This window comes from Gopherus evgoodei, chromosome 2 (genome assembly GCF_007399415.2).
Source record: "Gopherus evgoodei ecotype Sinaloan lineage chromosome 2, rGopEvg1_v1.p, whole genome shotgun sequence".
NCBI lineage: Eukaryota > Metazoa > Chordata > Testudines > Testudinidae > Gopherus > Gopherus evgoodei.
This window is the reverse complement of record NC_044323.1, coordinates 281,694,486-281,709,692: the sequence shown is the minus strand read 5'-3', so window position 1 is coordinate 281,709,692 and position 15,207 is coordinate 281,694,486. Positions and strand designations below refer to the sequence as shown.

Genomic DNA, 15,207 nt, shown 5'->3' with positions numbered 1-15,207 from the left:
TCATAAAATATTCATAAATGTTGCCATATGTTCTAAACATGATCGTGCTGTAATAAAAAGTCTCACTCTTGCAGATATTTCCCCAGATTTCTCAATAACTCTGTATTTTTAGCACGTTACCTGTCAAGACCCAACCCTTCAGCCTCCTAGATTTCTCTGAAGCTGTCCATAAATTATGTAACACTTTAGGGGATGAGTGGGTCCTTAAATGTGTGCGTTTGTTTCAGTGTTACAAAAAGTTACAAGAGGTGGGTGGGTCTCGGGGGGGAAAAATCACCAAAAACGTATTGAATAATTTATGGACAGCCCCTCTTGAAAGAGTAGCTGATATGACTCATCCCTAAAACACAGTGCAGAAATCTGCATTCCTTACATTACTTTAGGTTTTAATGATATTGTCAGTCCTTGCAGGGAAAATGTAGAACCTCAAGGCCCTGAACTCAAGTCTTGGCGGGTAAAGGAAAAGAATTTCAATTAATGTTTTAAATGTTTTTATTCCTCCTTTTAAAGTCTAGACTTGTGTTCCACTAATCATATGGGAGCTTAGCCAGTTACATGGGAATTTTAGTTCGTCTTCTATGCAAATTATATGAGGTAAATCAGTAACAGTTTGCCATATTTTACCATTTTAGCTTCCTTAAATCACACCTGAATCTCCCATAGACATTCATCAAAGCTTCACAGAAGGATTACAACTTGGTATAGATGAACCAAAACTCTGCCATCAAGGGGCCACATTCTTTTCTCAGTTACACTTGTGTAGAAACTATAGTGACTTCAGTTGAATTACTTTGGATTTACACTGGCCTACCCAAAAGCATAATCTGGAACAGTAGGTGTCTACAGACAAAAGGCCTATGATTCTAGTTTCAGACTTCAGGTTTAGTTCCATTAAGCTCCCAAAAGTCTGTGGGCCAGATCCTCAGCTGGCGCAAATCAACATAACTATGGACCAGTACGTTCATTCAGAAGCTTATCAGAAGAAGCCAAATCTTCCAAGTCTGTACAATTGTCATTAGAACAGGCTCTCCTCTGATATTTCAGCACTTCTGCTTCTGTCCTGGCCATGAAAGTGCAGGGACACGTGAAAACGAAAAAGGAAGAGAAGCCAGGGAGAAAGTTCAGGGGGGTTCTTCTTTTGTCTGAACCAATCTGCCCAAACCTACTCATTCCCCATGCATGTACTTCAATAAAGAGAAAAACAGTAGGCTTGACACTGTGTGTTCCGGGCCCTCGCAGCTAAATTCCGCATTCACCTACACTGTCTTAAACACCTCCTTGTTTGTCACATGAAATATATCAAATCTGAAGTTTCCCCTTGTTATTTCACAGTCACAGTGTTTAAGGCCAGATGGGACCATCTGATCATCTAGCCTGACCGCCTTTACATCACAAACCACCACCATCACCACCCAGCATCTACTGCAGTACTACCCAGTACCTGGTAACATTAGCTCGGCCTGTGTTTGTAAAACAGCAGCATCACATGCAGAGGATTTCGTCCGGGTAATCATATCAGAACCTAGAACACAATCAGAGCTATTTATTATTCTGTATTATTGGTATTAATATAGTGCCTAGAAGTCCTGGTTATGGACTGTGACCCCAATTGTGCTAGATACTGTGCAGACACAGAACAAAAAGATAGTCCCTTGAGCTCATATTGATTCCAGTTGCAGTTCGCCTGTGAAACACACTCACTTTTAGTTCTTAAACAAGTTTCAGAGGGGTAGCCGTGTTAGTCTGTATCAGCAAAAACAACAAGGAGTCTGTGGGTATGGCTACACTCAAAACTTCAAAGCACTGCCATGGCAGCGCTTTGAAGTGTGAGTGTGGTCGCAGAGCCAGCGCTGGGAGAGAGCTCTCCCAGCGCTGCAGGTACTCCACCTCCCCGTGGGGATTAGCTTGCAGTGCTGGGAGTCACGGTCCCAGCGCTGGGGCACTGTTTACACTGGCGCTTTACAGCGCTGTATCTTGCAGCGCTCAGGGGGGTGTTTTTTCCACACCCCTGAGCGAAAAAGTTGCAGCACTGTAAAGCGCCAGTGTAGCCAAGGCCTTTGTGGCACCTTAGAGACTAACAAATTTATTTGGGCATAAGCTTTCATGGGCTAGAACCCACTTTATCAGCTGCATGGAGTGGAAAATACAGGAGCAGGTATAAATACTCGAAAGGATGGGTACTGCCTTACCAAGTGTGAGGTCAGTCTAACAAGATAAATCAATTAACAGCAGGATACCAGGGAGGAAAAATAACTTTTGAAGGGTAATAAGAGTGGCCCATTACAGACAGTTGACAAGAAGGTGTGAGTAAGAGTAGGGAGAAATTAGTATTAGGGAAATTAGATTTAGTTTTTGTAATGACCCAGTTTGCTGATACTGAGTTTTACACAAGTTAACAAAGAATATTTTACAGTGCAATGTTACTATCTAGGCAAACAGCTTAGTAAGTTTCACTAAAGGATGAAACAGTTGTGTCTGCACTTAGCCCCTGTTATGTGTATCAGTCCCCATGCTTCAGAGCACAAGCAGCTCAACAGCTGGAGTTAGGAAGAAATTCCTCTCTGTGATATATACTGCACATGTGAATTACACTACAGGAGGCTTTACAGTTACCTCTAAAGAGCCAAACACTGGCCACTGGTTGAGACAGTCACAAGATTGGAATGATCACTTGTCTATTCTGATAGGGCAGTTCTTATATTCTGAGTGTTGGATTTTCAAAAGCTCTGGAACTGCCTTAAGGTGCTTTTGAAAATCCCACCATGCTGAACCAAAATGAATCCACTAAACTCAGTAAATATCCATATTCAGTAAATATTCAATACCAAGGCTCTAGAAGCATGCAGGCCTATGTATTCCTAGAGTGGTAGCCAAAAAGTGTTTTAGAATATTCATGCAGTAAATCTACTGGGAACAATGGAAGCTTGTAATGAGTCATGATAATTAAACAAATCTATCTAGATATTTGCAAAGTGCCAAATTACCGTGGTATCTAGGGGCTGACAATGAAATAAATGGCTTGTGTCTCCATAGCTTCTCGCATAGATTTCAGAAACAATGGGCCAGATTCACCTCTTACTTACACTGATTCTACACCAGCATCATGCCATTGTAGGTGAGAAAAGACTCTGGTCTAGGGACAAATTTTCTGCTGGTGCAGCTCCATTAAAGTCAAACGACTTTTCCGTTTACACTCGCAGAGACTGTGGCCCCCATTTTTTTTGATATTTTATCTTTCCGACCTCTTATAAGTGACAGCAGGATAAAACTCACCTCTCCACAGATAAACACGCTGAAAGCTGCTGAAGGCTCCTTCCGTTTCTTCGGAGAGTTCAGCAGCTGACAAAGAAAGATATGTTCATTAGTGCAATTGCTCAAATTAATTAAATAGTTTATGGTGAGAGGGCGGGAAATTATATCAAACCACATTCCAAAGCTGAATACAACTATGCAACAACATTTACAGAACAACGACACTGAAGGAAAGATGGTCTAGTAGCTCGGGTGCTAGCCTATGTCTGGCGAGCCCTGAGCTGCCACAGATGTCCCGTGTAAACCAAGAGAAGTCGCATGTCTCTCTGTGCCTGTCAAAGGGGAACATCCCTACCTCAAAGGGATGTCGTGAGACCAAATACATTAAAGAGTATGAGGTGATCAGATACTGCAGTAAAGGAAGATATAAGAACCTCCACCCGACGTGGGTTGAGAAGTCATAAGTTCTGTAAGCAGCATTTCTCTGTCTGTCCATATAGATTCTGATACTGCACCCATCAATACAGCACCTAAGTACTGAAATAAGAATCTTAAATGCTGTCTAACCAGTCAAAGCATTGGTAACCGACTGTATTATAATATTTAGCATTTTTTATCTTAAAAATGCTGTAGAAACATCAACTGACCTACACAGCACCCCCGTGGGAAGAGGTGGGAGGGGCAGGTAAGCATGATTATTCTCTTTTTACACATGGTGAATCTTTGGCAGACAAGTTAAGTCCCAAGGTCCTGATCCTACAATGGGATCTATGCAAGCAGACCCCATGCCCATATGGTCTCTCACTGAATTCAGTGAAGCTCCACAGGACCTGGGTCTCTGCCCAGACAGATCCAGCTGCAGTACTGGGGTCCTTACTTTCAGAAGTGTTCACCAATTATTGGCCACTCAAGCGGAGATATTTCGGGATGACTTTTAGAGGTTCTGAGCATTCATAACACCACTCAATTTAAGTGGTAATTGTTGGTATCCACGCCTCTGAAAAATTAGGCCCCTGGAAGGCAGCTAAAATTGTGCACACTTGTGATAATGTTGGGTTTAAGTTTTCAGAACCTGGTGCCTGAACTACATATGCACGATACATGGTGATGGGTAAAAACTGGCAACTGAACACCATCAATATACAGTTTAGGACACAAAAGCAGTAGCATACACTCATCTGTTTGCGCATGCAGTTATCCTGTTTAAATGTGAGATTTCATATTTTGAGACTGATTCACTGCTATACTTCCCCACTTTTACTCAGGTGTCACTTCCGTGGAATAGTGAGTCAAGACTTTTGTGCACACAATTGACTAGCTGCATCTGCATGCCCATAATTTTAAATGTGTAATTAATTTACACAAGCAGTTGCAGTGCCTCTATTTTTTTTAATCTAACTCTAAAAGCTGAATAATAATTTTTAGTTCCTCAAGACAACACACCACACAAGGTATCTGTCTTACATATTGCTAAGGTTCTTTTCACCTTTCTATCTAAATAAGGAATAAAAACACATAACTGCATAGTCAAAGGATCTCTTGGCTATGAACCATGGTTTTGAGTTTACAAACCTTGAAAATTAAATTGCCATAAAATTAATTTATGCCAAGATTTTAGATCATATGAAATCTGGAAGCATCCATTGACTACAGTAGAAATGAGACCATGGTTACCTTTGTTTTCAGATAGACTGTTTATTTGAATAGACTTGAATTAAGTGTTCAACAAAGCCCTTGCAGAAGAATGTAAAACAATGTGTTTTGATCTCTGTTCATTTTCATTAACACAGGTAGCCACAATAAAGTAAAAGGGCCCATCTGGTGGGTAAAGTCATAAAAATGCACCAGACTAATGGATAATTCATAGAATCAAAATCGTAGGACTGGAAGGGACCTCGAGAGATCATCTAGTCCAGTCCCCTGCACTCATGCAAGGACTAAGTATTATTTAGACCATCCCTGACAGATGTTTGTTTAATCTGCTCTTAAAAATCTCGAACAATGGAGATTCCACAATCTCCCTGGTCAAATTATTCCAGTGCTTAACCACCCTGATAGTTAGGAAGTTTTTCCTAATGTCCAATCTAAACCGCCCTTGCTGCAATTTAAGCCCATTGCAATTAAATTCATTCCACTTGGCTCATGCATAGCCAGATCCTGTAGTCCTTATTCCAGCAAAACTATCACTGAAGTCAGGGAAAGCTTTCACTGAGTGGAACAGAGAAAAGGGCTGGAGGGTCTTTGTGGACAGTGAGTAGAGGATAATTTAGCAAACGTAATTTATGATGGAAGAATTTATTTACTTACTTCCAGCAAACTCTTGTCCTCCTAGACTGAATAAAAACTGCTGCTTTTTTTCATTGTAGTTCACCCCTTTACAAATTCTATCTCCGCCAGGCTTTGAGTTTCGACTCCAGTCATTTCTATGGCAGATCAACACATCTGGGTAGCTCATCAACCCACACAGGATAGTACCTAGATTCAATTGAAGAGAGAATTGCATGTTTGTAATAATACTTACACTGCACCTTTCAAGCAAGGGTGTCAGTACTCTTTGTAATCATTAAATAAACCTCAACACCACAGTGAGACTGGTAAGTGTCATCCCTTTTTTAAACTGGGGTGCTCAGAAAATTGGGCCAATTTTTACAAATTTGAGTGCCTAAAGCTGAACACCTAAATTCATGCTTAAGACATATAAGCTTGTAGCCTGGTTTTCTGAGATGCTAAGCACCCACAAATACCTCCTACTTTACAAATAACGTTGAATAATAATTAACAACACCCAACTGCGTGTGAGGCATTTCATAGCAAACATAGAAACACACACTCATGGCCTCAGCAGTCTTACAATCTTGGGCCCTGAACCAATACAGCACTTAGGCATGTGCTTGAAAGCTTTATTGGACAGGAATTTAGTCAACTTAGGTGTAAATCTTCCGAAAAGTTATACCGTGAGTCAATGGCATGGCCAGATGTAGAATCCAGGCATTCTGGCTCCCAATCTACTTCTATAATATCTAGACTCATTGCATTCTTGGTTTGTGGTTGCTCTCATGGCTCAGACATAAAGGTATTATACATATACTTAAAATGTCCTTTAATATACCTCTACACCAATATAACGCGACCCGATATAACACAAATTCAGCCATAATGCGGTAAAGCAGTGTTCCAGGTGGGGAGAGCGGGGAGGGCTGCGTGCTCCAGTGGATCAAAGCAAGTTCAATATAACGTGGTTTCACCTATAACACAGTAAGATTTTTTGGTTCCCGAGGACAGCGTTATATCGGGGTAGAGGTGTAATTCATTTTCTAAGTAAAGGTAAGTATTTCCTACTAGCAGTGAATGCTCTAAATCTTTAACCAAAAATACCAGTCAGATCCATGGATTTTTAGGCATTATTGACCCAAGCATGCTATCACAAGTAACCAGACAGCTTCATAATGTGCAAAAACAACGAGGAGTCCTTGTGGCACCTTAGAGACTAACATTTATTTGGACATAAGCTTATGCCCAAAGAAATCTGTTAGTCTCTAAGATGCCACAAGGATTCATTGTTTTTACTGATACAGATTAATACAGCTGCTACTCTGAAACCTGTCTTCATAATGTGCAGTCATTTCATAACCTCTTCCACACATTCAGATAGCAAGACCTTAAACACATAAAAGGGAGGCCAACTCATTCTGACAATGAATGCATGTGAAGTGGACAAACCTATAATGGGTTGCTTTTTGTTTTGTATTGTTCTTACCAGAAATATAATGGGCCCGATTCACTCCTGCATTACTCCAGTTTTGTGCTGATGTAAATCCAATGGCTTCACTGGAGTTATATTGGATTACACCTTAGTTAATCAGGTCTGCTGTGCTGCCACTTTGTTGAATGACTCATAACCGATACAGTAACATCATTCCGTGGTCTGCACCACTAGCTCTCATTTTAAAATGGCATGAGCCAAAAAAAACGAAGCAATGAAATATATCAGGAAGTTTAACATAGGAAGTAAAAATGAAAAACAAATATCAGGGTATCAATCCCGAAAGAGCAGACATATACTTACGGTACCACATCATAAATAAAATTGCCAGTATATTACTAATGATTTAGAAACATCAAAGGTTGTTCATCTTGGCATTTTGCACAAAAAATACACCCAAAAACTGCTAACAAATCAATCTTGGTAAACATGCTCTATTGGACTTTCATTAATAATTGGACTTTGCGTACAATACACATAATTAAAGTTCCAGAAAAATGGTAGCTAAAATGCTAGCCAAGATTCCTTTAAAAACTTACTTTCTTTCACATATTTATTGTTTCATGGGACACTAACATTTTTTCGATATTCAAGACACGAAGGAAAGTTTATAACCAAAGCCATTGATTTGCAAAGCACTGAATTTTCACATGGCATAAATAAATCCTGGGCTCTAAATAATGTAGATGTTCTGTGGGAAAAAACAGTATTAGCCCATCTAATCAAAGACTGTATTATAATGCACAAGGGGTAAAGTCACAATCGCATGGACAACCCTAGTTCTGGCATTTTCTAATTTTTAAGTGCTGCAGTCTCAGGCTCTGATCTTGGAAAATCAGGCGCTTACAGGTGTATTTAATTTTATACCTATGAACATTCCCATTGAACTCAATGGTATCGTCCATGTGCTTAAAGTTAAGTATACATATTGTCCTTTGCAGAATTGATACCTTAATAATGTTTTGTTAATGCAGTTTTTTGTATCTGTTGAACTACAGAAGTGCATGATTCTTTAGCAATGTTCAAGACATGTTGTCCCTGTCCCAGTGAGCAAACCCCATTCATAGCACTTTCAACCATGAGCAGTCCCATTGTTAAGTACAATCAACTGCTTGGAAATACAAGGAAGAGTTGAACAATTCTTGCAGAACCAATAATGTAAAATCAAATGCCTCAGAGAGGCCCTGATTCGGCACAGCTCTTCAGCACATGCTTAACTTAATTAAGTCAATGGGATTTAAATGTGGGTTTATAGTTAAGCACATGCTTAAGTGCTGGTACTAAATGGGCCAGATCGAATACCACCATTTACATCAAAAGGTATGACCTCTTGGACCATATCCCAGCGTCCAAGCCAAGATGCACTATATTTGCAAGCAACAGCTACAGAAATGTACATTGAGTAATGAATATCATCATGACAGGTAAGCATAGTCCTTAGAGATGATACAGCAGATAAGACCATAAAACTGACTGATTGACCAAGAACCAATGATCTTGCCAAGATACTTGGGATAGTCTTGAAGTCAGTGAGATGCACTGTACAGGATGATACATGTTTGCAGGATTGTGCCCACGCTTAGTGGGGGTGCTGGATTGAGTTAGTGGCCTGTGATATACAGGAGGTCAGACTAGGTGATCTGATGGTGCCTTTTGGCCTTAAACTCTGTTATTCTAACTTTTGGAAGGACTGTAGGGGAGATGGATGAGGCAAGTGAGAGAATGTATGAGAGGAGAGAATGGACAAGACTGCCCTGATCAAGGTAATAGCCTTTGCACATGGGTTGGTCTTTGCACTCCATCCACCTCACTGCATTCTAGTTTGACTCCAGTGATTATGGAGTATCTGGGAAACTATAACCTGATGTAAAAAGTCTGGTTGAAAAGCTCCTTTTCCTGATCATAGAATAAGGTAATCAGTTTATATTTTAAACATTTCATATATATTTTAATTCCCCCATCAACAAACAAGTACCCACTTCTGGCAACCTTGCTGACAAGCCTCATTACTGCAGTATATGCCATTTAAAAGATGTATACAAATACAGAAAGGGGATTACTACCATAAGCATCCAGTGTTTAGACATTCTGCCTGCCCACATGATGGAGTGAGATTCACCCCTGGACAAAGGCTATGTGCCACTTAAATCCTATTGCCTTAATTGAGACTTAAGTGGCACATAGGCAGAGCAGTGACCCTCTGCACAGGCATAAATTGCACCCAGTGGTTTGCTTTTGTTAAGTTTCCCATTGTATGGGATAGCTTTTTGCCTTTGCAGTTTTAACATGATTACCTCCATCAAGTACAACCTGGCTGAGGATAAAACCATCGCAGCAAGGATCCTGGCTGCAAGCCTGACGGCAGAAGAGATGAACATCTGTCAAAGACGTGCCAGTTGCCGAGAGAACCACTGAGCTATACACGCCAGAAAGCACATTCTGAAAATCCATCAGCTCAAAGGTCTTGAGACCAGACATGGTGAATTCTTGTCCTGAACAGAACAAGAAGAAAAAGAAATGCATGTTCCAACAAGCATAGGAGGCAAAGCAATAGCCATGGAATATCTCCAGACCTGAGCTGGCTGAATGTTTTATAATAAAAGCCCAACATAGCGAAATCTTTCTGGCCTTTAAGGTTCATTACAAATCTGAAACTCAGGCTAAGTTCAACAATAGGATTATATATACAGGCTATTATGATCTCTCTCAACTCTCAGATAGTCTAAAACACCAAGATACAACGCAGAAGTCTCTGCCCAGGTTCAAGTGGGACTTGACTTAATTTTGAGCAAATCTGAGCTCAGTTTATGGTTTCTGATAGAAATCAAATGAAGCCAGCAAAAGGAGACGTTTTGGACCCATACCAAGTAGAACTTTGCCATTTAGGATGGTTTGTTTTGAGCTTTGGAGTTTGTGCAAGGAGTATGAACCCACATGAACAAAAAATGCAGAGGACAGATGATAATGTGTGGTTGAATGGTACCTTTCACTATGTGTAAGTCCTCTTGAAGTAAATGAGATTACCTGGGGATCAAGGTATTTCTCAGTGTAAGAGCATCACAATTTGTGTCAAAATGAGCCAAGATAGCCAAACAATGCAGTTCTACAATGGACACAATGAAGTGACACATCAAATACAACATGTTTTTGCCAAGGAATTCCGTTTTTGTGAAAAATCTGTATTTCCACTCCAAGCAGATTCTAGAGTTCCTTCTGATGAGACATTAAGGTAGACCAGTTTGAATGGGGGTGCTTAAATTGCATCCACAAGATTGTGTGTGCACTCTTTGAATATAGAAATGGATATTTTTAAGCAAGAGGTGTGGGTGCAAATTTTGTGGGATTAATTTAGATGTTCATGTTTGACATTAAAGATTGACTCAAATTGTAAAGGAAAAGGCATCAAAGGTGCCCTATAAAATATGTTTTTGTTGGGTTTTGGGTTTGTTTGTTTGCGTTTATATTGTTAAAATAATTAACTTTGTGCTGTCTTGACCTGAGAATTTAAGGAAATAATACAATTAAAATAATCATCCTAGAAACTTTCAGATATAATCACCTTCAGTCACACTTTCAACAGAGCGTTAGCTGATCTTGAGATACGAAATGAGGCACTACATAACATAGACATTCTGCCTGCCCACATGTTGCTATGAATTTCAGCCACTGGAATTGATAATTCTTATAACACTTTGTAGTTACTTGAAAAGATGAACAATGTTGAGTTTTAGGCCCTGATATTGTGATATTATAAAAATTGTTTTGCCAAATCTAATCTCAATAGAAATATTTTGGGGATATTTTTGAAATGTTGATAACTTTTTAAAAATCGGAACATTCCCCTGAATAGTCTGTGTTTCTACAACATCTAGCACAATGGAGTTCTGATCTAGGATGAGTTGCTACAGTAATACTCATTAATCATAGTAATAATAGTTTAAAAACTGACCAGTTACTACCCAAGCCAAGAGAAATGACAAATTTACAGAGAATAAATGGTGAAAAGCAAATTCCATTTTAATGATCTAAGGTTTTATCAAGGGGTAAAAATTAGGACAAGATTTTAATTTTGTATAGGATTCTTTATAATGTGTCAGATTTCTGTAATTAATAAAAAGGTAGAAAACCTAGGCTAAATAAAGACTCCTCATCATACAGAAACACAGAACAAAGCAAATAGGTCAAGAATGATCAATGCCTTTCTACTCTTCTCATCTGTTCCTGCCCTCTCACCCTCCACCCTCAGCCACACATTACCATTACAAGGAACTAATGGTGTGAAACATACCCACCTGATCCTAAACTCCTGCTCAGCACCCCAGAGGATGGTTAAAAAACCACTCAAACTCCCTACCTACAAATCACACTACAAGAAAATAAATCTTAATAGAATCAAAAAACCTTTATCCGTTAGTTCTGGAAGACTGACTGAAGCTGTCATGCTGCTATTCAGTGCCTGACCCTGTAAAGACTCATGTCCTCATGGAGTCCAGGCTTAACTGTTGGCAGGATCCATTTTTCACTTTTCTAGACAACTGAACTATCAGTGGAGGTTCAGTACCTACCTTTTTTCAGATACACAGTCACTTCATCCTTCTCTTGGTTCCTCACTTTAAGCAGGCAGCTAAGATTAGCAATGCTAGTGGCAGCAGAATTTCCCATAACACCTTTCATCTGAGACAGACAGAGACAATATAAAAGTGCTTTAATTCATAGCAGGGAAAATACAGTCTATTCACGCTAATGAGGATGATGAATTAGTAAATAATGTTCACAGTTGCCACAACTCCCTGGGGCCATCTAGTTCTGCTGTTTGATCACAACTCCATCAGATCAGAGCATGATTCTTTGATGCTACTCTACTGTATTAACAACAGTGGCATAGCTTCGTAAACAATGAGTTGCCAAAAGAAAGTGACAGAATGTCGTCTAGCTCCAGACCCTGGAGTGGAGGAATGGACAAAGATCCGACAACTGACACAATTATCTGTTTCAGTGTTAGCATAGTCTAGATCTTTGAAGAATGGGAGTTTGTGAATGGTGATTTGGTTGGAGTTGTAGCGGATCAGCACAGGGGAGGCAAACATCTTCTAGGAAAGACCAAAATAGGCGGCAGTCCCAGCAAATTTAAGATTAGCTTTCTTATTTCACATGCAATAAGGGCAGGCAGTGCTGGGGGTTTGAAACCTGGATTGCTGTGTTTTATTCCTGACTCTACCACTGACACACAGTGACACTCTGGACATGTTAATTCATCTCACTGTCTGTCTTACTGTTACTCAGATGCAATATTGGGGGGGCGGATGCTATTCACGGCAGAGATGCAGGAATTAGAGAGCACTATACTGTTTCCAAAATGTTCAAAAGTGACTAATGATTTTGGGTACCTCCTTTTCAGGGTACTCAAACCAAGACTCCTTAAAGGGGCCTGATTTTTAGCGGGTGTTTGTCCAGCACTTTCTAAAAATCAAGCTTCTTTAAGGTGTTGCAACCAAACACAGAGACACCCAAAAATCACTTTTGGAAAACCTTCACTCATTTCTTTGCTAACCCGCCAGCACTTCACCGTTACCATAATAGAAGACAATGTCTAAACAGTCAGGAAACTCCCTGGCATTCTCACAATGGGTTCTTATACTGGCTCTCAGGTATTGTCTGGGCTACGCATTTTAAAGAACTGTCATTATTTACCAGTCCAGAAGTGATACAGTTGAAGTTGGTTTCAGCAGCACTGTGCAGTTCACACAGCACCTCAGAATCCAGAGCAGATATTGTGACAAATCCACATGACTCATCCATCTCACAGTCTGAAAGCATGAAAGAAATGTAAAAGTTCACCATTTCATTTACACAACACCACGTTTCCAGCTTCTGTATGCACATGGACTCCTCCTACTGGATTTGAACGATAGCCCTCAGCCATACTACAAACTGCACCAGTTTAACTAAAACAGGTTTTGAAATCAGTTTATACCAATTTAACTAAACTACTGCAAAATCCTGTTTGGATACTCTTAAATCACTTTAAACTTAGCTTATACTAAGTTAGCTTCATTGGGTCAGGAAGCATCTTGAGCTAAATTGACATAAGCCAGGTACAAACTGATTTAAGTCTCCACACAGGTTTTGCAGTAGTTTAGCCAAATCAGTTTAAAAATCACACCTTTAGTTAAACTAGTGCAATCTGTAAAAGAAACAGGAATTTCCAGACTGGATCAGACACCCATGTCTCTAGTAATCCATCTCCGACAGTGGCCAGTTCCAGTTGCTGCAGAGGAAGATGCAAGAAACTGGACACTAGGAAGTTTAGACTTGAAATTAGATGAAGGTTTCTAACCATTAGAGGAGTGAAGTTTTGGAACACGCTTTCAAGGGGAGTAGTGGGAGCAAAAGATATATCTGGCTTCAAGACTAAGCTTGATAAGTTTATGGAGGGGATGGTATGATGGGATAGCCTAATTTTGGCAACTAATTGATCTTTGATTATTAGCAGGTGAATAGACCCAATGATCTGTGATCAGGGGCGGCTCCAGGCACCAGCATGCCAAGTGCATGCCTGGGGCGGCAAGCCACGGGAGGCACTCTGCCGGTTGCTGCAAAGGCGGCATGCAGACTGCCTTCAGCGGCTTGCCTGCGGAGGGTCCGCTGGTCCCACGGCTTAGTCGGACCTCCCGCAGGCAAGCCGCCGAAGGCAGCCTGCCTGCCGTGCTTGGGGTGCCAAAATAACTAGAGCAGCCGCTGTCTGTGATGGGATGTTAGATGGGGGTGGGATCTGAGTTACTACAGAGAATTCTTTCCTGGGTGCTGGCTAGTGAGTCTTGTCCACATGCTCAGGGTTTAGCTGATCGCCATATTTGGGGTCGGGAAGGAATTTTCCTCTGGGGCAGATTGGCAGAGGCCCTGGAGGTTTTTCACCTTCCTCTGCAGCATGAGGCATGGGGTCACTTGCTAGAGGATTCTCTGCACTTTCAGGTCTTTAAATTATGATTTAAGGACTTCAATAACTCAGGCATAGTTTAGGGATTTGTTACAGGAGTGGGTGGGTAAGATTCTGTGGCCTGCATTGTGCAGGAGGTCAGACTAGATGACCAGAATGGTCCCTTCTGACCTTAAGTCTATGAATCTATGAAACCCAGCACTAGGCAGATATGGGATAACCTGCTCCCAGGGATACAGACTAGGCCTTTAGTTACTCATGACTGAGCTGGAGGACAAACTATCTTGATTGAGACTAGGTATGTAATGTAATGAGTATGGCTTGTAAGAGTGCTGCGGCCTTTGCTCAAGAAACCAAAGCTGGTCAAAGGATTCCTGGCCAACTATTTCTCTACTGAATTTAGTCCCTTTTTCTTTCTCCACTTATTTCCTGACAAGAGACTTGTGCAAGACTGTTACTGGAAGTTGCTGGATGAACATTTTATGCATAGTGTGCAGCAGCCATGAATAGTTTGGCACATTTTTTCAGTAGTTAGAATTCCCTATCTGAGCTGTGTGACTAGTCTCATCACACTTTCTGGGGCTGAAATACATGCCAAATGTCTCCAGACCAGTGTCCTTTTTGCTGCTCAACCACCCCCCCTCCCTTTCTTTGCCCCTCCTCCTCACTACTGATGTTGTATTCACTTTCCTGTGTGATTTTAAAACTCTCTCCTATCTCTTTCTGCCTTCTAACTCCCTCACTTCTGAACATAAAAGGGCTTGATCTAAAGGCCTTTAAAATCAATGTAAGGATTCCCAGCTGGTTTCAATGGCTTTTGAATTAGCCCCAAAGTCAGTACACATGAGGTGACCAAAGGACTACTCACAGTGCAAACACAGGTGATCGTGTATGAATATTGAAACTCACAATGTCCCTGTGAGGTAAACAAGGATTGTTTTTCCCTATTTTATAGGTACGTTACAGAGCCAATGTACAGAGACGTGAGTGGCCTGATTTTCAGGGGTACTGAAAACCCAGTGTCCAACCATAGTCAACAGGAATGATGGGTGTTTAGCATTTCTGAAAGTCAGACCATTGATGGCTTGTCCAAGGCCACATGGTATTGAAAGTGCGTTCACAGACAGAGACATCCTCTCTGTAACCCTCTCACAGTGAATTTGAACTGCGAGGCAGACAATGCTAGGCTAAGGCAGAACACTAAATTCAGTGCTTGAAGGCTGTCTTCTTTGGTGACCTCTACCGTAGGTCACAC

General features: G+C 40.8%; 1 protein-coding gene across 2 annotated transcripts in view; it reads right to left on the bottom strand.

The window, feature by feature from the left end:
• TG (thyroglobulin) overlaps nt 1-15,207 on the bottom strand; it is a 211,619-nt gene that overhangs the window by 127,161 nt on the left and 69,251 nt on the right. For both annotated transcript variants that reach the window (XM_030553857.1, XM_030553858.1), the window contains exons 24-29: nt 12,707-12,822; nt 11,581-11,689; nt 9,310-9,507; nt 5,560-5,727; nt 3,274-3,339; nt 1,442-1,522 (exon numbers count right to left, since the gene is read on the bottom strand). In XM_030553857.1, coding sequence (XP_030409717.1) covers nt 1,442-1,522; nt 3,274-3,339; nt 5,560-5,727; nt 9,310-9,507; nt 11,581-11,689; nt 12,707-12,822 — 738 coding nt within the window. The remainder of the gene's footprint in view (nt 1-1,441; nt 1,523-3,273; nt 3,340-5,559; nt 5,728-9,309; nt 9,508-11,580; nt 11,690-12,706; nt 12,823-15,207) is intronic.